Below are 19,547 nucleotides of genomic sequence, written 5' to 3'. Positions count from 1 at the left end.
GCTCCATAGCTGCCAAGAGCCTTGCTTTTTCCTGCGAAGCAGGAGACAGGGTTGTTTGCCAGTGAAGAAAAGGAAGGAGCTGGGTGGTGATGGCAACGCTTTCAGGTAGCCGTCCAAGTGGGAGTGGGCCGAGTAGGGAAACAGGGTTGCTCTGGGGTTGGGGGCCTTCACCAGCTCACCCGAGGTTCATGTTTACCCTGAGATGAGCCATCCATGGAATGCCTGTGCCCTGGGCTCCATGGACCTTTCTTTTCTTCAATACTCAACTTCAGACCAGTTTATTAGTCACCTTACCGTGCCCGCTCACAGGCTGACACACAGGAAAGGGACCCTCCACCACCCAGCCCTCAGCAGTCCCGGTGGGGAGGCAGGCCAGACAGGACAGCTCCCCGAGTCTCTTCTCCCATCCAGGCTGGAAGCCCAGGCACGACCGGCCTCGACTAGGTCCTGGCATGTGTGGCTGGAAGCCATCCTGTCTGTGCAGACGCCTCGGGGGTTCCCAGGAGACCTCTGGCACAGTTCTCGAAACTGAAACCTCGAGAGGAAGGTTAGGAATCAAGTGCACCCAGAACTCCCCCCTACACCCCTCGGTTATAGAAGAGTTCTGTTTCTTCTGTCGCAGACTGAATTTCCTGTTCGAGTTTACTGCACTGTATCTGAAAAACAAAGTTAAATTCTTTATAGTAAGAACTTTTTTTGCTTTAGAAGCCAAGTTATTTTTTAAAAGACATTTTCAGAAAGCATTTATTTCACAGTCCAACTTTTAGTCAATTAAGTCTAATTTAGAGCAAAAAAAACATAACCTCTTAAAAACATTCTTCTGGAAAATTTCAAACTTAAGCAAAGCAATAAGCCCTCATGTCCGAATCACTCAGCTTCAACCATTAACAATCTGCCAATCCCACGAGATCTGAAAGCTGCTGTAAGTGACTGAACCTGCTGATAAGCCATCCACTCTGCGCTGAGTGCAATGCAATCAGAAGGAATTACTTGCAAAGGGTTCACTTTTATTGCAATCTCATTGTAACAAAAACTGTTCTAAAAGGACTGTGAGGATTCGAAAGATTTTTCTTTCTGTTTTATCTATTTTAATGAGAAGCTACTCTTCTCTATCCCTTGTCCCTCACCACCTCTGTAGGACTATAGCAACGATATTAAATAATTTAAAACTTTTTATGCTATGTGCTAGCAAAGTTGTCTGAATTAACGATTACATAAGCCTAAACTTAGAGAATTGGGTTGTGAATAAAAGTATTCCATAAGTATACAGCGTGGGGCAAAAGGAGGTTGACAGTTGTTCGTATGGAAATAAAATAATAAATAGTAATCTAAGAATAAACTGTTTTGTGTACTCAACTGTAACCCTACTTTTGCCCCACCCTGTAAATGCTATGAGGACACACCTGATTTTTTGTTGTTGTTGTTAGTCCTCACCTGAGGATATTTTCCCATTGATTCTTAGAGAGAGTGCAGGGAGGGGGAGGGACAAAGAGAGAGAAACATTAATTGGTTGCCTCCTGCCTGCACCAAACCAGAGACGGGGACTGAGCCTGCAACTGAGGTACATGCCCTTGACTGGAATTGAACCCAGGACCCTTCAGTCCGAGGGCCGATGCTCTGTCCACTGAGCCATGACTGACTTTTAACTTCAGTGACAGAAAACAAGCATTTGAGATTTTCAGCCAAGAAATGCCAGAAATCCCTAACATCTACTAGCATCAGCAATGTCCTTGGGACCAGGAACAGAGATACTATTACAGCCCTCTCTCTTTAACGGATGCAAAGACAGAGTCTCCCAGAGTTTAAGCAAATTGATCAAGGTCTGGAGCAGCTGGGAATTCGAGTCCAGGCAGGCCGACTCATCCCCTAGTCTACAGACCCGCACAGCCCAATACCGTAGCCACCAGCCGCATGTGAGTCCTTATTAAAATTACAGTTTGGTTCCTCAGTCACACCGGCCATATTTCACGTGCTCAACAGCCACACGTGATTAGTGGCTACCATACTGGACACCACACTTATAGGACATTTCTATCATTGCAGACTGTTCCACTGGAATGATAAAACATTTAAAATAGCTGAGGTGGTGTTGTTTTTTTTAACATCCCCTAAAAAGGCTTCTGATATACTGTTAAGAAAAACAGAATCCAGCCTGGCCAGTGTGGCTCAGTGGTTGAGCATCGACCTATGAACCAGGGAGTCACGGTTGGATTCCCAGTCGGGGGGCACATGCCTGGTTGAGGCTCAATCCCCAGTGGGAGGTGTGCGGGAGGCAGCCCATCCATGATTCTCTCGTCATTGATGTTTATCTCTCTCTTCCTCTCCCTTCCTCTCTGAAATCAATAAAAAATATATTTAAAAAAAGAAAAATAGAATCCAAAACCGCATAAGGGACCTGGGGGATGGGGTTATATGTCAATAAAGTTATTTTCTTTTATACTTTTATAAACTTGGGCAGATTTTTTTAGGAAAATAATTGATTTTACTCTTATAATGAGGGGAAGAAAAAATTCCTTTTTGAGAGGAAGTCAAGTGGGGGCACTTACCCGTTGTATCTGCGGGAACATGCTGAAAGAAACTGGCACCATCAGGCCCATGACCAAGATGGTACAAGACAGCTTTAGGGTCCACAAGGACTGGGGGTATCGCACGAATAACGGGGTCCTGGGAGAGAGAAGGTTACAGGGCTTGTTTTAGAGGCTGGCCCTCTGCTCTGCTGGTGGCCAACTGTCTTGCTCACCAGTGTCAGGCCCAGGATGAAGGACTAGAGGTGCATTTGCTCATTTGATCGCTCCACAGCCCACATACACAAGAGAACGTAGCCACTGTCAAGTCACTTGTCCAAAATCCCACAGCTCCAAAGTGAGAGGTCAGGCCCTAGAGCCTGTGCTCTCTGCCTGGGGTTCTGCTGACACGGATGTGACATTCTGACCCTGACCTTTGAGAGTGTGAGAGACAGTGTGGGAAGATACAAAGAGCCCCATCCTGGGAGTCAGTCAGAGCCAGGGGGTACTGGAGTCTGCTCGGGGCTCTGCTTCGGACAGACCCGGCACTCTCGGACAAGTCCCTTTCCCCTTCTGCGCTCTGGGCTCATTCAGATGCAAAACGGAAGGGTTGAGTCAGCCAGAAGTCACTCTGCCTTGGATACTATCATGGTTGTGGGATGACACAGGGTCCTCCAGGGCACCCCAAGGCCCACTGGGAAACGAGGACCATCTCTCCCCAGTAGACAGCCAGTGCCATTACACAGGCATCCAGGGCCCCAGCTTTCCCGGAGCCCAGCTCTGAGGCCAGCAGAGTGGTCCAGAAAGATCCTGACCGAGCAGAAGTCTCCACACCCATCCAGCTGGACTGATCGTGGGAGGTACCAGTTCACGCTGCCCAGGAGCCCAGGACGCTGCTACTTCCTAAAAATACGCTCCTTACATGCTCCTAGCAGGGGCTTCCTGGCTCCCCATGCTGGACAGAGTGGATTGGTTCAGCAACAGGCAGGTGACCCCACGTGGGCCAATGGAATCCTTCCCGGGGAGTTTGTGAACTGAGAAGACATCCCTTTCCCCCCTCCCTCCCCCCGGGGTTTGCTGTGTTTTTCTTTCCCATTAGGACACTGTGAGGATACACCTAGGAGGTGTCGGCAGTCACATACCTCATCGACAGGAAGAAGCCAACGTGTGGCAGGAGAGGAGAGGGCTGTCCCCACACTAGAGCTGCTTCTGCTCAGCTGCCATAGGCTCCACTCCCTGCCCGTACCCGTATCTAAACCAACACAGCTTCCTCTGGCCTGCGCTACCGCAAGCTGGGCTTCTCAGACTGCCTGATCCCCACGCCCTCCTCCCAACAGGACATTGCTTGCTTCTCGAATGGGGTGACAGGCTACTGAATCTGGGACCATTTAAGCTAATTTAATCCATGCTTGGCATGAAGGAGGGGCCAGAGGCTTGGGCAGCATTCACAGCACATCAGAGCCGGGAAAACCTGCAAATCATCGAAACCCCTCGTGCTGGGAGTGAGGAAACGTGCCTCAGCAGATGCTGGGACGTGGCCAAGAACGCAGAGCTAACTGAGGACAGGGCCTGGGCCCGATTCCAGGTCTGTTGGCACATGCACATCTGGATTCCAGGTCAATCCTCCTGTCCTAAGTGTGACGAAGAGTGTTCAGTAGGAAGACCACGGAAGCACGTTCCTCCCGTCCCTCCCACCAGCTGCAGATTAGACACGTTTTATAAGGATTCTGACTGTCAAAATAGTTACTCCTCCCTGGGGAGATGAGCATGCATCTTACTTTTTAAAAAAATGTGAGAAGACTTCAGGAATAAAAGCCGAGGTCCCGAACAGCACGACTCTGGATGTTGCTGTATCGCTGACGGCCTAGTGGAAAGCGAAAGGAAGCAGCTTAGGATGTGGAGGGAGACGATTTCTGTAATTCATGACAGAGACAAGCAAACAGCAGCTCTCCCTGCTCACTTCAAAAATAACCCAGGTGGAGAGAGGTGGAGGCAGCACCGACGTGGTCATGCAGGTAGGAAAGCTGGGGTCGGAGCCAGGAGACACTGAAGGCGGATTTACCTCCCCCTGACTCTGCGATGGTCTCCATCAGTCCATCGACCGTTCCAAATAAAATGCTAAGTATAAGCAAAGGCAGCTTACAAGCAAACCCGGAACCAAATGGCAATCCCCTTGGTAGAAATGCTGGTGTTTGCCATGAGGACCAATCTATTAGTGTATTTTCTTTTCGGGCTAGGATTGCACCACTGGCTTCCCTGTCCTGACAGCCCCCGTTATTCCCACCCCTTCCGGTGGGAGACTGCTCCAAAAGCCCAGCTCGGAGTGCTCCAGGGATCACACCCACGAGTCTGCATGTATGCCCCCATTTTTGCTTGTGCAATTAAAAGTGTGCTACAGCCCTAGCCGGTTTGGCTCAGTGGATTGAGCATCAGCCTGTGGACTAAAGGGTCCCAGGTTCGATTCCTGTAAAGGCACATGCCCAGGCTGCGGGCTCGATCCCCAGTAGGGGGTGTGCACCAATGATTCTCTCTCATTGATGTTTCTCTCTCTCCCTCTCCCTTCCTCTCTGAAATCAATAAAAATATTTTTTTAAAAAAGTGTGCTATAAAATTTTACTTTGCACAGACATGTCTGTAGACCTGATAATGTTTTGTCATCTTTTCTATTCTGCACATTGCTCTATGTAGTGTACATTTAAAGATATAATTTACTGTCTGGGTTATATGCACAAAATCATGTGTACTCGAGGACAACGCAAGAGACTTTCAAGGGAAATTATGACTGCAAACGACACCATGTTAACTTCAGAACCCAACCCCCAGGTAAGACACAACTCCACATACACCACTGCTCTGTGCAAGATAAATAAGGACACAGGCCCCCATTCCCTTCCCCTGCCTCCCTGCCTCCCACGTCCACTTCCCAGGCCTTGGCTGCAGCCTCCGGGCTCCTCTCCTCTGCCCGCACCTGCTCTTTGCGTATTACATGAACGCCCGGCTCATCTGATCCCTCTGCAGCGAATGCCTTTCCCTGCTGCCACAGAGGGAACCGAGGAGGGTGGTTCCTAAAATAAACGTTCAGGAACATGAAATAAAATAAAATTGCTCCGCTTCAGGGAGAGAAGAGTGCCTGTGAGCATGGTGTGGGTCCACGTCAGTGGGGCGAGGCCGGCCTGTGTCCACGTGTGCCCCGTGCAAGGGGAAGACACGCCAAAGGGGACAGCGGTCATTAGGAGGCACCGGGCACCAGTCACAGTTCGCACCTGAGTGGCCGACAAGGCCAGTGAAGGGAAAACAACGTGAACTAAGCTCCTGAAATCGGAGCAAAGGTGCCCTATTACAATCAGATATTGCTGGTTACGCACTTTCTGAAATTTTAGCCAAAGAAAAGAAACCTTTCGGTGACAGAGAAATGACAAAAGAATGCTTATGCTTACGCACAGTGGCAGACACTTTATTCTTAAGAAAAAGATACACTTTTCCTTTTTAAAGCAGACCATCCAACCTTTCTTTTACCCCAGTCTGGCATTCATGCAAAAAATGCAGTTCCTCCCGGAGAGATGGACTAGATACCCAGAGAGCTAGCAGGGCCTGTGGCTGCCTCCCCACTGGGAGGCCCAGCGCTCCCGGCTCCCGGAGAGAAAGGATTCGGACTGGGGCGGGTTGGGGTGTCCAGAGCCTAGCAGGGTGCCTGGCTGCAGGAGGTGCTGAGGAACAACCTGTGGATTACACATGTGCTCTCTCTTCCCAGCTGTATGAATAGGGCACGACGGACGCCACCCACACCCCGCAGTTAAAACTGAGTCGAAGAGAAATGCAAACATATGTCTAGGTCAGTAGTTCTCAACTTCTGGCCCTTTAAATACAGTTCCTCATGTGGTGACCCCCAACCATAAAATTATTTTCATTGCTACTTCATAACTGTAATGTTGCTACTGTTATGAATCGTAATGTAAATATCTGATATGCAGGATGGTCTCAGGCAACCCCTGTGAAAGGGTCGTTCGACCGCCAAAGGGGTCGCGACCTACAGGTTGAGAACCACTGGTCTAGGTAGAGAGCTGCCCACGAATGCTCAGAGCATCATTGCTTCTAATAGCCTCAACCTGGACACAACCCAAGCATCTGTCGCCGGGGGAATGGAAAAGCAAAAAGGTGGTACATCCATCTGTACCATGGAATACTGCTCAGCGATCTAAAGCAACAAAAGATTGATATGGGTTAAAAGATGGATGAACCTCAAAAGTCAAAGAAGCCGGACAGCTCAGTGATATAAAATTTCTAGAAAAGGCCATACTATGAAGGCATAAAGCAGATCAGTGTTTCCATGGAGCTGGGGGTAGGAGGGGAAAGTGACTATCACGAGGGGAATTTTGGGGGGGATGAAAATGTTCTAAAATCGGACTGTGGTGATGGCCGCGTAACTGCTTAGATCTGCTGAAATTCACCAAACTATATACTCTTCCAAGGCTTTTATAGTATGTAAATTACTCCTCAGTAAAGCTGTTAAAAATGTCTCTTTAGGCAACAGAATCTTCATTTCAAAAACGAGGTATCTGATTTCCGGCAGCACGTTCCCTCCTTGATACGGGCAATTATCACACCAATTTGTTTAGAAAGGTGCCATTATTTCGAGACATAGCTGATGGCTCGTAATTCGGCTTCGTGAATCGTTGCTAAGATCGAGAGTAACGTGTTCCATGAGCCGAATAATGATGCATTTCCCGGCTGAACGAGCAGCCTCTTTCGCTGAGCCCCTCCTTCCCCCGACATGCTGGGCAGAAGGCTGGCCAGCTGGCCATTCCCTCGCCTCGTTCCAGGGGCTGTTTCATGCTGCTCTTCGTGCCATTTGCGAACAACTGCCTCACATGACAATTCTTCAGCTAAAGTCAGTTCGCAGTACCACCCAAAAGATCTGATTTGTTTAAAAAAATATTTTAAAACTCCATACCCCAAATAAAACTACCATAGGCTACTGTAGGTTCTTAGAGCTGAATGCATGTAAATCTCTTCAGCGCTGACCAGGTAGCTCAGCTGGTTAGAGCGTCGTCCCCATTCGACAAGGTTGTGGGTTCGATCCCCAGTCAGAGCACATACAAGAAACAACCAACGAGTGCAAGAATAAGTGGAACAACAAATCAATGTTTTTTTCTCTCTCTTTCTAAAATCAATAAAAACACAAAAAAAACACAAATAAATAAAATAAATCTCTTCACATACATGCATAGATCGGTAGCTAGATGGGTAGATACCATACTTGTTCTGTTTCTTTGGAGAACCCACACTACTGACCAGGTGACCTGACCTGTAGGTGCATGGGATGACGCTCAACCCACTGGGTCACACCAGCCAGGTCTTAATGCACAATCTTTTCAACATCGGGGTGCAAAACAGAACACCTCTCTCGGCATAATGAGGGCAGACAGGACAAGGAGAGTCTGAAGGGAAATGTGAATTTTTTATCAGCTCCCAAACAGAAAATTCATTTCTGTGCCCCAAAGGCAAGCAGCTATTGCACCATCGTGTTCCCCTACCTTCGTCCCAGCTTTTCTGGAATAGCCTACGACATTGCCTTCCTTGTCCATGACCTCGATCCCTCGTACGGGCTCAAAACTTCGGGATGCGGCAACATTCATTGCACTGACCTGGGCTGTGGGTTGAAGCAGAGAACACAACAGAGATGAGCTTCAGTCCAGGGAGGGACATCTTCTCTGGTGTCCAGCCTCTTCCTCTATGGCTGTGCTTCCCCAACCTTCAGTGGCCACCTGACTGGCTGGGCCAACCAGGCTCTCTGCTGGGCCGTGGAGCTGGGGTCAGGGCTGCTGGCCTGTCGGTCTTGGATCCTGACCGCAACCCAGCACCGGGTTCCAGCACCCCGGAAAGTCCAGACTGGCTCCCTCACAGGATTCCAGGGGAAACCCTGGGGGTCCTTTAAATATGCCCCCCCCTTTTTTGCTTAGCTGGTTTGACCAGGTTTCCGTAACAATTTCCCAAATTTTACCACTGACATTCTGCCAACTCTTCAGAGTGCTGATTCCCAAACCCACAATCTGGAGCGTGAACCAGTGACCTTGCAGACAGCAAACCTAAAGTAGTTGGTTAATGTCTCTGTCACTCCCTTGGAGTCAGATCACTGCTTCTTCCTGTGACCTAGGAAAGTTCCTTCACCTCCCCCTGCCTCGGTCTCCTCATCTGTAAATGGGGATAACACTGCCTACCCATCAACTGCTGTCAGGATGAAGTGAAAAACACACGTCGAGGGCTTGGACAGGTAGTCTTTAGGACGTAATCTGTGTTTCCAGGTCTGTGTTCATCCTTTGACAGCTAACGGGGTCTCTACAGAGAAAGGGTCACCTCTCAAATCAAAGACCTCGTTGGGGCCCGGGGGCACCTGCCAGCTGCAAACGGGGGCTGTCGTCAGCCACAGCGTGGCCGAAAGACCTGGGTGTCCCTGAAGGTGGGAGAAAGGCTCAGAGACTACAAGGACCGCAAGCTCCCTGCTTACTGAGAATGGCTGCAGGCAAGGTTTCCCTCAGGAAAACGTTTTTCACGGCATTCTTCATGAGGAGCAAACGGGGGAATAACTAGAAAATAAGAGAGAAAAAGCATCACTGCATGGGACAAGAAATCAGCTGAACACACTTGACAGCAGAGGGCTGGCATCGACCTCATTCCTATCACAGGTGAGTCCTCCGTCAGCACGCGCTATTTTTATTTTATTGTTTTTATTGATTTCAGAGAGGGAGAGCGAATCATTGATCAGCTGCCTCCTACAGCCCCCCCACCCAGGGACCAAGCCCACAACCCAGTATTTGCCCTGACCAGAAATCGAACCATGATTGCTTGGTTCATAGGCCAAAGCTCAACCACTGAGCCACACCAGCCAAGCTCTCTTGTGTATTTTTCTTTTACTTACTTATTTATTTTTAAGTGTTTTTTCTTTTTGAAATTTTAGAGAGAAAGGATGGAAGAGGGATAGAGAGACAGAAACATAGGTAAGACAGGAACATCATCAATCAGCTGCCTCCTGCACACTCACACTGAGGATCGAGCCTGCAACCTGGGCAAGTGCCTTGACTGGGAATCGAACTGGCAACCTTCTGGTTCCTGGGTCGACACTCAACCACTGCGCCACACTAGCCGGGCTCTCTGTGTATTTTTAAATCTGTGTAGCACTGAGCTGTTCTCCTGATCATCAGAGGAATACACGGAGGTTTCAAGAAGGGACATTAATGTGTCCAGAGTAGCTGAGCTGTTCAGGAATTAAGCTAGGATACAAACCCAGGCTTATCTGACTCTAAAGTCTACACTTTTAACCATTCTAATATCCTGACATCCAAAGCAATATACAATGTGGATAGCATGTCTGTGGAGCATAAATTAATTTTTTAAAAAGATAACCATACTGCACATATGCCTAGAAACTTGGAATACTCACATGACTGTAGGGGGGGATAGAGCTACAGGTGACTTTTATTTCCTTCTTTACGTCTTAATCATATTGTATGAATTGTTTAAGATGGAATATAAATTTATAATCAGAGTAAAGTTTTGTTTTGTTTTGAATTCTGAAGAACGAAAGAGATTTTAGCCCTAGCCGGTTTGGCTCAGTGTCAGACCGTGGATGGAAGGGTTGCGAGTTTGCAGGCTCGACCCTGGCCCCGGTCGGTCAGGCCGTGTATGGAGGCAACCAATTGATGTTTCTTTCTCACATGGATGTTTCTCTCTCTCTGTCTCTCCTCCTCCCACTCTCTTTAAAAATCAATGGAAAAATATCCTCAGGTGAAGATTAACACACACACACACAGAGATTTTAAAATACCTACTCCAAAAAAGGCTGTAGAAGCAATCACTCCTGTCCCTAGTAATATACTCTCGAATGGGCGACGGTTCTAGGGAAAAACAATAGTACATGTTTAGCCAATAGCACAGTTTACCCAGAAAAGATAATTAAAACAAAGAATAACTCCAGAAGATGCAGTACAAGGCTGCAACCCCCTGGGGCCGCTGATACTCACGTAACTTGCGTTTCCATTGACGATGTTGAACGCTGTACTGTAGGTACAGAAAGACAACTGCAGGAAGACAGAGGCGGAAAGTCACATTTTGGCTTTAAGAACAGAATTTAGTAATCGCGACACTGAAATGTGTGCTACCTGAGGTAAAACGATAGACTTTAGGCTTTTCACTGGCACCAGCGACAGAAATACCTTTAAAGAAAGAAAAAAAGCAGTTATAGTGTTTCAGGGGAGCGAGAGCTCGTTGGAGCAAAGAACTTCCCAGGGGAGATGCATAAGTGGGGTCCCCAGGAGCTGGGACAAGGAGAGGACGGCATGATGCAGGGTCCCCCGGTCATGGAACAAGCGATGAGGACACCTGGGTCTCGCAGTGGCCCCTGCCTCTGAGCCCTGCAGCTGAGCAGGCAGCTGAGAAGGATGCTCTCCGAGGGACACAGAGGGGAAGGTGTGGCAGAAGTGGCAGAGTCGTGCTGTCACCACGTGAGCACCAAGCTGGCCTGGCCCTGCTGAGGGCAATTCCAGGTCCCAGGTGAGGGCCTGTGCCAGGGCGAGGGCTTGGGGAGACACAGTAAAGGCCCATTCTGTGGGCCTGTGGCAAGGAAGCACATCTTAACTCATGGGTCTCCTCCCAGAGTGCTTTGTGCACAGGAGGCAGTCAAAGCCAGGGTCACCCTGTGAGACCCTGTGGTCCTTCGAGAGGCCCGGCTGCCTGACTAGGTAAGTGGGGTGTGGCGTGGGGCGGGGAGGGAACATGAAGAGCAGACAGGCGCCGGGGTAGGGACCCATGACCATCTCTCGGGCAGTTACGGGCAGGGGCGTGGAGCTGGGGTTTAGGAGCAGGGTGGACATCTTCCTCACCCCCCAGCGTGCCTCCCCGGCTCACACAACAGCAAGGAGCTGCTCACTTACCATGGGCGCCGTGAAAGGCAGGAGAGCTGGCAAAGAGAAGGGGGTCAACGGCTGCAGAGAGGCCAGAAGGGGGCACCCCTCCCCACACCTCTTCTCCAGCCGCCTGGAAGGCACGGACATCAAAGGGTATTTTTTACTCATTCTTCTGATTTTCTTAATAAAAACAACTATATGCACGTGGCAAAAATGTAAACCAGCGCAGCACAGGAAGACGTAACGGGGCTCCCACCCACCAGCCTTCCGAGTCCCTCTCGCTGAAGGTAAGCAGTGTTAACCGGCACCTGCCACCCTGCCACGTGAATGTAATACACCTGTGGTTTATCTATAATAATAAAAGCATAATATGCTAATTAGACCGGACATCCTTCTGGACGACCTTCCAGACGAAGCCGGTGCCAGCAGCTGGGGGAAGGAAGGCCTACTCTTGCAAAGATTTCGTGCATCGGGCCTCTAGTAATAGTATACAGTAACACAAAATGTGAATTTGCTCTCCTTCCCCGTTCCTAGCACAAATATCCTAAACTTCTTAGAATTTCCCAAGTGAGAGGAACTACTAGGTCAAGGTTATGGTTACTCATAACACGCTCCTTCCAACCACACCAGAGTTTACAGCAGAGGTGTCTTTGGAAAGCCCCCAAGGCTGGAGGTTGGTTGCCAGGGAACCAACCACCTGAGGAGAAAGTTGGACCTGTCTGTCCCACTCCCCTAACTTCCTCCTCCAGGGAGCAGAGAGGGGCCGGGGTTGAGCTAATCACCAAGGGCCAATGATTTCACCAGCCAGCACAACTAATTAAGCCTCCATTTAAAAATACTAACAGATGCCCAGCCTGCATGGCTCAGTGGTTGAGCATTGACCTATGGACCAGGAGGTCAGGGCACATACTCAGGTTGTGGGCTCAATCCCCAGTGGGGGGCGGGGAAGTACCGGAGGTAGCCGATGAATGACTCTCTCTCATCATTGATATTTCTATCTCTCTCTTTCTCCTTTCCTCTCTGAAATTAATAAAAATATATTTAAAAAACAGACATAAAAAAATAAAAAATAGCCCGAACTGGTTTGGCTCAGTGGATAGAGCGTCGGCCTGCGGACTCAAAGGTCCCAGGTTTGATTCCAGTCAAGGGCATGTACCTGGGTTGCGGGCACATCCCCAGTGCGGGGTATGTAGGGGGTAGCTGATCGATGTTTCTAACTCTCTATCCCTCTCCCTTCCTCTCTGTAAAAAATCAATAAAATATATTTTTAAAAAAAAAATAAATAATAATAAAAAAAAATAAAATAAAATAAAAATACTAGCAGGCAGCCTGGAGAGCTTCGGGGTTGGTGAACGCATGGAGTGCTGGTAGGGCGGAGACGCAGCTCAGGCCTGGAAGCCTGTCCCCTCACCCAAATCCAGATCTGTCCCCAGCACTGGACACGACTCTGGGCCCCAAATCTGCTCTCCCCACACCCTTCAAATATTCTTTTTAAGCTGTGGTTTCCAGACTCACTGTCAGAAATCCTTCTAGAAAAAAACAATTACAATAAGGCAGGAGGCGTTTTGTAACTCTTAGATATCACCTCTTCCCACCCACCTCTGACCTTTAGAATCAGCTCACCTGCAGGTCGGAAAAGACTGGGGATCAGTTTGCTGCTGTCAGGATGCACTGTTGCCTTCAAAAAGGGAAGCACACAGGTTAGTTTGATGTTTGGTTTTGTTCTTTTTGGGGCTAAACATTAGGAAGGGGCTGAAACTTACGAGACTTCTCTTCCAAGCTTCTTGGATCTAAAAAGAGAAAAACAAGCAATAGTTCTTTTTGTGTGTGTGCGTGTGTGTGTGTGTGTGTGTTTAAAATATATTTTTATTGATCTTGAGAGAGAGAGAGAAAGGGGGGAGGGAAAGGGATAGAGAGAGAGAAACATCAATGAGAGAGGAAGTCACTGATTGGCTGCCTCCTACACAATCCCCAGTGGGGATCGAGCCAGCAACCCGCACATGTGCCCAGACTGGGACTCAAACCGGTGACCTCCTGGTTCCTGGGTCGACGCTCAACCACTGAGCCACACCAGCTAGGCACAAGCAATAACTTTAAAGGTGGCTTGACAGCAAACAAATCTCTCCAGTCTATTTCTGATGTTGCCTTTGCTCCACTTTTCAGAGAGTGGAGGGCAGACTGTTAACATACCATATGGAGAGCTCAAAGCAAACAGGAAATGAGCTCACAGCAACCAAAGAGATCACCCAAGTAAAGAAAATCAACAAGCCCAGCCGGTGTGGCTCAGTGGTTGAGCATCAGCCCATGCACCAAGAGCTTTCTGATTTGATTCCTGATCAGGGCACATGCCTGGGTTTTGGGCTTGATCCCCAGTAGGGGCATGCAGGAGACAGCCGATCAATGATTCTCTCTCATTGATGTTTCTCTCTCTCTATCCCTCTCCCTCCTCTCTCTCTAAAATCAATACACACACACACACACACACACATATATATATATATTTCAATTAAAAAACAACAATGACCAAAACATTAAAAATCCCTAAGTCACTGACCTTGGAGAGGACTCAAGGCCAATACCTAACCTATCCCTCGGCAGGCTATGTGCAGGCGACACAGCACACCATTAGCTAAGTCCCTTGCAAGAGAGCCAGCCTCTAAGTCCAGAGGCCCAACAAGTTCTTAGAAAAACCAAGTTGAATCTGTGAGCTTTCCACAGGCTGCCTCCCGGGACAGATGTCTGTGGGCCCTGGAAAGGCCCACACGCTCACGGCAAGGCAGGTATCAAATACTTGGTTTGAGTCTTTGGGCAGGAATGGAACCCGGCCCCGGAACCCAGCCTCTAATAGGAAATAGATCCAGACTTGGGAGACCTGCCTCCATTCTGGAATCTGCCACAGGGCTCCAGGAACCGACCTCAGAGAATCCCACTAAAAGCCCTTTCGTGGGAGGAAGCCTATGATTTTTTTTCTCCTGATTACTAGTTCCTACGACTGGCACCTCATATTAATCTGGCTCAAGAGAAGGAATGCTAACTACAATGAAAAAACAAACCCAATTTCAAAATGTGCATCCCTTGTTTTCAAAGACCACGTTCCATCCTTTCAGAGCATCTGAGGGCAGAGTCCCCCCCAGGCAACCACACCCGGCCTTGACCCAGGCAGGTGACACCTACCCTTTTGTCCTGCAAGTCATGAATAGACCCATCTTCATTTGTTAACAATAGTTGCCTCGACTTCTCTATTTTGCTCTGAAATAAAAATAAATAAAGCCATGAGCTGAACATTGCTCCGATTTATCCACAGATTTAAGAGAGTCACAGGCTTGTCACACCTGACTTCAATGGGGCGCGTAGCCAAGGCGCTCCACCCACTGAGTTTCCGTTCGGATCGTCCCAGGTGTCATCCCCAGGGGGACCCCCTAGCCGCTCCAGCAGTCTCCCCGCTGTGAGCGATACCACCACCGGCCTGGGTGTGCGAGTCAGAAACCTGCAAGCCCCTACTCTCTCACTCACCCCACACCTCATCAGTGCAGTCTTCTTTCCTCTCTTTTTTACTTAATTTGAGGGGGAAATTAAATACAGAAAATACAAAGGATGATCATATGCTTAGAATCCCCTCATCCAGAATTAACAACTGTAAACATTCAGTTGTATTGACCTCTCCCCCTCCCCCAAACAGCCATCACCCAGTCTTCTTTCCCTCCCCATTCTATCAGAGGTAACCAGTATTACAAGTTCAAGGTATAAACTTCCAGTCCAGCTTTTTATACGTATACACACATGAATGCATGTCTCCATAAACAAATACGTAGTATTGGTGTGCTTTTTGTAATTTGCATAAGTACTGTATTTATGCATCTTGCTTTTCCACTAAACTTCACAGACACCATGTCTTCCCATTTAACATCACACATATTGTATGTTTCTACTTAATATATGCTGGTAACTAGGTTATCGCTTTGAACAGCTAATCAATATCCCACTGTATGAATATACCACATCATATTTCTCTGCCGATGGACATTCAGGTTATTTCCTGTTATAAATGAGGCTGACGGGAGCATCCTGAGCACAGGGATGAGAGTGTCCCGTTGAGTCTGGCCCTTAAGGGTCATTGCTGGTGACAGGATCTCTCTCCTACCTCCCTCAGCCACACCTGGTTCAAACCATCTTTCGCTTGGAAGCAAGGCCACCCCGTAAGTGACACACAAGGTCCTTTAAGAACTACCTGGATCCCCTGCATACAAAGCCCTGGTGACAGGGTGGCCTGCTCTCCTCCCCTGAGCTTTGCTCACAGTCCCCTCTCCTCAGCCTTCCTTCAACACCCTCCCCTAATTCCCTGTGACACCCCCCCACCCCCCTTGGATCCCTAGGTCAAGGCCTGTGACTAGCATTGCCAGTCTGTCCTCCATCCCCTGCAAGGTTCGTCTGATCCCCTCCGAACCTCCAGCACCTGGCCCGGGGCTTGGTACTCGTGTTAATTGGACGCCCACTTTTACTTATTACCCTTCCAATCTACCAAGCTCATCCGAAGGAGTAAGAGCATGGTGATCTATGTGGATTGTTATTTCACCTGCTTTCCAAAGGACCACAGTCTTCCTGTTTCAGAATAAAATGTAAAATCCATTAGCGCCGAAAGCAAGAAGAATACTTACAATTGAAATGAACAAATTTGTAGGATCCAATAATTCTGTCCACTGAAGACATCTCTGAAAAAAAGACTTAAGAAGGGGGAAAAGCACCCGAGAAGTTAACAGCAGAACAACGAAGATATGTTAATGGTTAACATTATTTCTGACCACCTAATGGGGTTGTCTACCTGCAGCATCTCCCAGAATCCCCATCCTACAGGTGAGAAAACTGAGGCTGAGAAGGGCTCAGTGCACTCAAGGGAACCCAGCCGGGCAAAGACTCGGCAGTCTGTGCTCTGAACCACTCCAGTACCAAATTGCTCTTGAGGAATTAAACAGTGGACACGTGGAGAAAGGAGGTATGGTTTGCTTCAAAAAGCCCCCGGACTTCACAGGGTTTGAGTCCTGGCTCTGCCCCTTCTCTACTTTCCCACCCAAAAAATCTGGCCTGGGCCCTACTTCAGGTGACGGCTGAAAGAGGCCGTTCTAGAACGGTGCTGTCCAATTAGCCACATGCGGCCATGGAGCCCTGGATAAGTGGCCAGGCAAAATCAAGATGTAATTTATATGTAAAATATACACTGGGTTTCCAAGACCAAAAAAAAAAAAAAAAAAAAGATGTAACCCTGGCAAGGTGGCTTGGTTGGGTTGCGTTGTCCTGTAGACCAAATGGTTGCAGGCTCGATTCCTGGTCTGGGCACGAACTTAGGCTGTAGGTTCAACTCCCAGTCAGGACCCTCCCAGAGGCGACCCACAGATGTTTCTCTCTTCCTCTCTCTCTCTCTGAAAATCAAAAAAACATATCCTCGGGTGAAGATTAAAAAAAAAAAAAAAAAAGTAAAATATCTCACTAATAATTTTCATATAGATCACACGTTGAAATGTTAATGTTTTGTATCTACTGGGATAAAGACAATATATTACTCAAATTAATTTCGGATGTTTTTTTTTGCCTTTGGTAATCTGGCTACTAGAAAACTTTAAATTACCAAATGACTCCCGTCACATGGCTATTGGACAGCGCAGCCCCGGCCACTAGCTGGAGGCGGGGCCTGTGTGACCCGTCCCCGGCGGCCCGGTCTCGGTGAGTGGCCGAGCCTATGGAGGTTGGGAGGCAGGGGGCTCCCGGGAGGCCCTGTTCCTGTCCACCCTGAGGCCACCCCGAACTCAGCGACAGCTCGGGCAGCAGAGCGCGGACACCTGCGAGGGGGACTGACTCCTCTGCAGGGCGACCCTCCCTCGCCCGGCCTGGGGCAGAGGTGACACGGGGTAACAGCTGGGGTTCCCCTTGGGACCCTCCGGAGAATGCGGTGGGGAGGGGGTCGTGCGACCACGTGGCCTGCCCAAGGTCACCGGGGCCAGCCGGCGACTCCCCGCGCCGCGCCCGCCCCGCCCCCGCCGCGCCCGGCGTACTTGGCGTTCGGTCATCCAGAAGTGCACGTTGGGCTCCATGCGGGCGGACCCCGCTGCACACGCGGACCCGCACGCCCCCGCGCTTCCTCCTCCTCCTGCGTGTCTTCCGGGGACCAACGTGATGGCCGGAGAGGCCGCGGCCGCCGGGCCCGGCGAGGAGGAGGAGCCGGTGGCGTGCCCCGCCCCGGGCGTGCGCGCACCCAGTGCCAATCCCCGGCCCGCGCGCCGGTGCTCCGTGTCTCCACGTGCCGGCGCCCCGTTGCCCCGTTTCCGCTATCCGGTCCCGGCTGCTCGTCCCCGCTGCTCGGTGTCACCCGCTGTCTCGGCTCCTGGCGCTCGACGCGCCTGCTGCTCGGTGTCACCGCCTTCTAACGCCCCAGATCCCACACTTACACACCCCCTGTCCCAGTCCCGGCGCACCCACAATTCCTGTGAGCCCACCTCTCCCACAGACCAAGTCATCTCCACCCTGCATGGCCATCCCTTGGGTGCATAGAAGCCCCGTATCACAGCCCCCGCCTACGAAAATCCCCTCTGCTGCCCCTTACAGCCAGTGTACGGGACTGGGGATAATCAAAACCGCTACGTGATTTTGGTGGCCCAGTGGAAACTGAAAATGTTTACTCCTCATTTCAAAAAGACTGAAAAAGGTCTACATCAGGGCATGAAACCCAGCTGAGTATAGTTTTTTTCTCCAGCTCTGGGGCAAAACCTGATCAAGTAGCGGCAATTGGTAGAAACAAATGCATCTTCCTTCTTCCTGCTGTCCTTTACCCTTTGCCCAGTGGGATGGGCAGGGGTGTGTGTTGGTAGAAGCTAGTGTGGATGTTTAGGGTGCTCAGGGGTCCTCAGGAGTCCTGGCTGGTGTGGCCCCAGTCAAGTCAATCTCTCCAGTCTATTATGAATCTGTACAATAAGGTCACTTAATTGTACCGACTCAGGGTTTGGTTGAGGATCAATGACAGAAAAGAGATAGAAGCCCTAATAGGGGTCCTTTGGAAGTGCTCAGTTTGGGCCATTAACACCCCACCGACCTATTTGTTCCCTTGCCTTCCCCTCCGGAACATGAAACCAGGTCAGGGTTTCCTTCAGGTCCATGTGCCTTTGCAGCTCCTTTTGCTCAGCCCATCTGGTTTACCTTTAAATAATCTTCAAAAGTTCACCTCCTCTTCCAGGAAGCCTTCCCTGATGCCCACAGCTGGGTAAAGTGCCCCCCTTATGACCCAGGAATACATTCATTGTACCACAGTCTTTAGCACACCTGTATTATTCTGTTGGCCCTACAACCCAAGTGTCACCAATCCAGCCCAGCTGACCTCTCTGCTCCCCTTTGGACCCTTGCCGTGTAGCCTTAACAAAGGTGCTAGTAATCGTTTTAGAACAAGCTGATGTAACTCTTCTCAAAACCTTCCTGATATCTCCCATCTGGGAATAGAACCCAAAGCCCTTAGTGTGCCCCTGAGGCACCCTGGGCTCATGAGCATTCTCCTCCTTCACTGCTCCTGAGGTCACAGGACCCTTCAAGTTTTCATTCCCATAAAAACGCTCTTCCCTTGGGGCCTTTGCCTACAACCTTCTTGTCTCCCTAACTCACTTACTTTATACATGTTATTTCTTTTGATCCTCATCAAAACCCTTAGATAGGTACAATGATTGCCCTCATTTTACAGATGAGCAAGCAGACCTGGAGAGACCGTCTCTCCCCAAGGCCTTCCCTGACAACCCTATCTAGAACACCTGCAACTCTCTGCTCTAGCCTCCGCTCCACTTCATTTTCCTTCCAGTCTATGTATTTTTATTATGTTTATCGTATTTTCCCCTCTAGAATGGAGGTGCATGAAGGAAAAGGTTTGTCTTTTTTTTGTTCACTCTTGTGCCTCCAAAAAAGCACCTGGCATATGGCAGGCACTCAAGAGCTTAATGAAATAATGAACAGATGCTTCCATTTCTCTCTTGCCCCATAAACTGAGCTCCTTGGGCATGGAGCCATCGTCTCATTCATCTCTGTGGGCCCCGAGTGAAGTTAAATGCTCAACCAATGTCTGTTGGCATAGTCGGAGGAACACTAGAGGCCACAACAGCTGGACCAACAGGGAACG

The 19,547-nt window shown here is 49.4% G+C and overlaps 1 protein-coding gene across 1 annotated transcript; it reads right to left on the bottom strand.

The window, feature by feature from the left end:
* Positions 1–262: 262 nt before the first annotated feature.
* Positions 263–17,597, bottom strand: SFXN4 (sideroflexin 4). Its single transcript, XM_070432170.1, has 14 exons — positions 17,449–17,597; positions 16,060–16,125; positions 14,579–14,653; positions 13,168–13,194; positions 13,028–13,082; positions 11,432–11,457; positions 10,661–10,714; positions 10,523–10,579; positions 10,331–10,396; positions 9,010–9,088; positions 8,039–8,154; positions 4,283–4,368; positions 2,547–2,664; positions 263–656 (listed from the first exon to the last, which is right to left on the bottom strand). The coding sequence occupies exons 1-14, from the start codon at positions 17,485–17,487 to the stop codon at positions 579–581; spliced, it is 942 nt and encodes a 313-aa protein (XP_070288271.1). The 5' UTR covers positions 17,488–17,597; the 3' UTR covers positions 263–578.
* Between the last annotated feature and the right edge of the window lie 1,950 nt (positions 17,598–19,547).

This window comes from Myotis yumanensis, unplaced genomic scaffold (genome assembly GCF_028538775.1).
Source record: "Myotis yumanensis isolate MYYU_CA2020_CCGP unplaced genomic scaffold, mMyoYum1.0.hap1 SCAF_13, whole genome shotgun sequence".
Classification (NCBI taxonomy): domain Eukaryota; kingdom Metazoa; phylum Chordata; class Mammalia; order Chiroptera; family Vespertilionidae; genus Myotis; species Myotis yumanensis.
The sequence above is the reverse complement of the archived record's forward strand: the minus strand, read 5'-3'. Positions and strand labels throughout refer to the sequence as shown.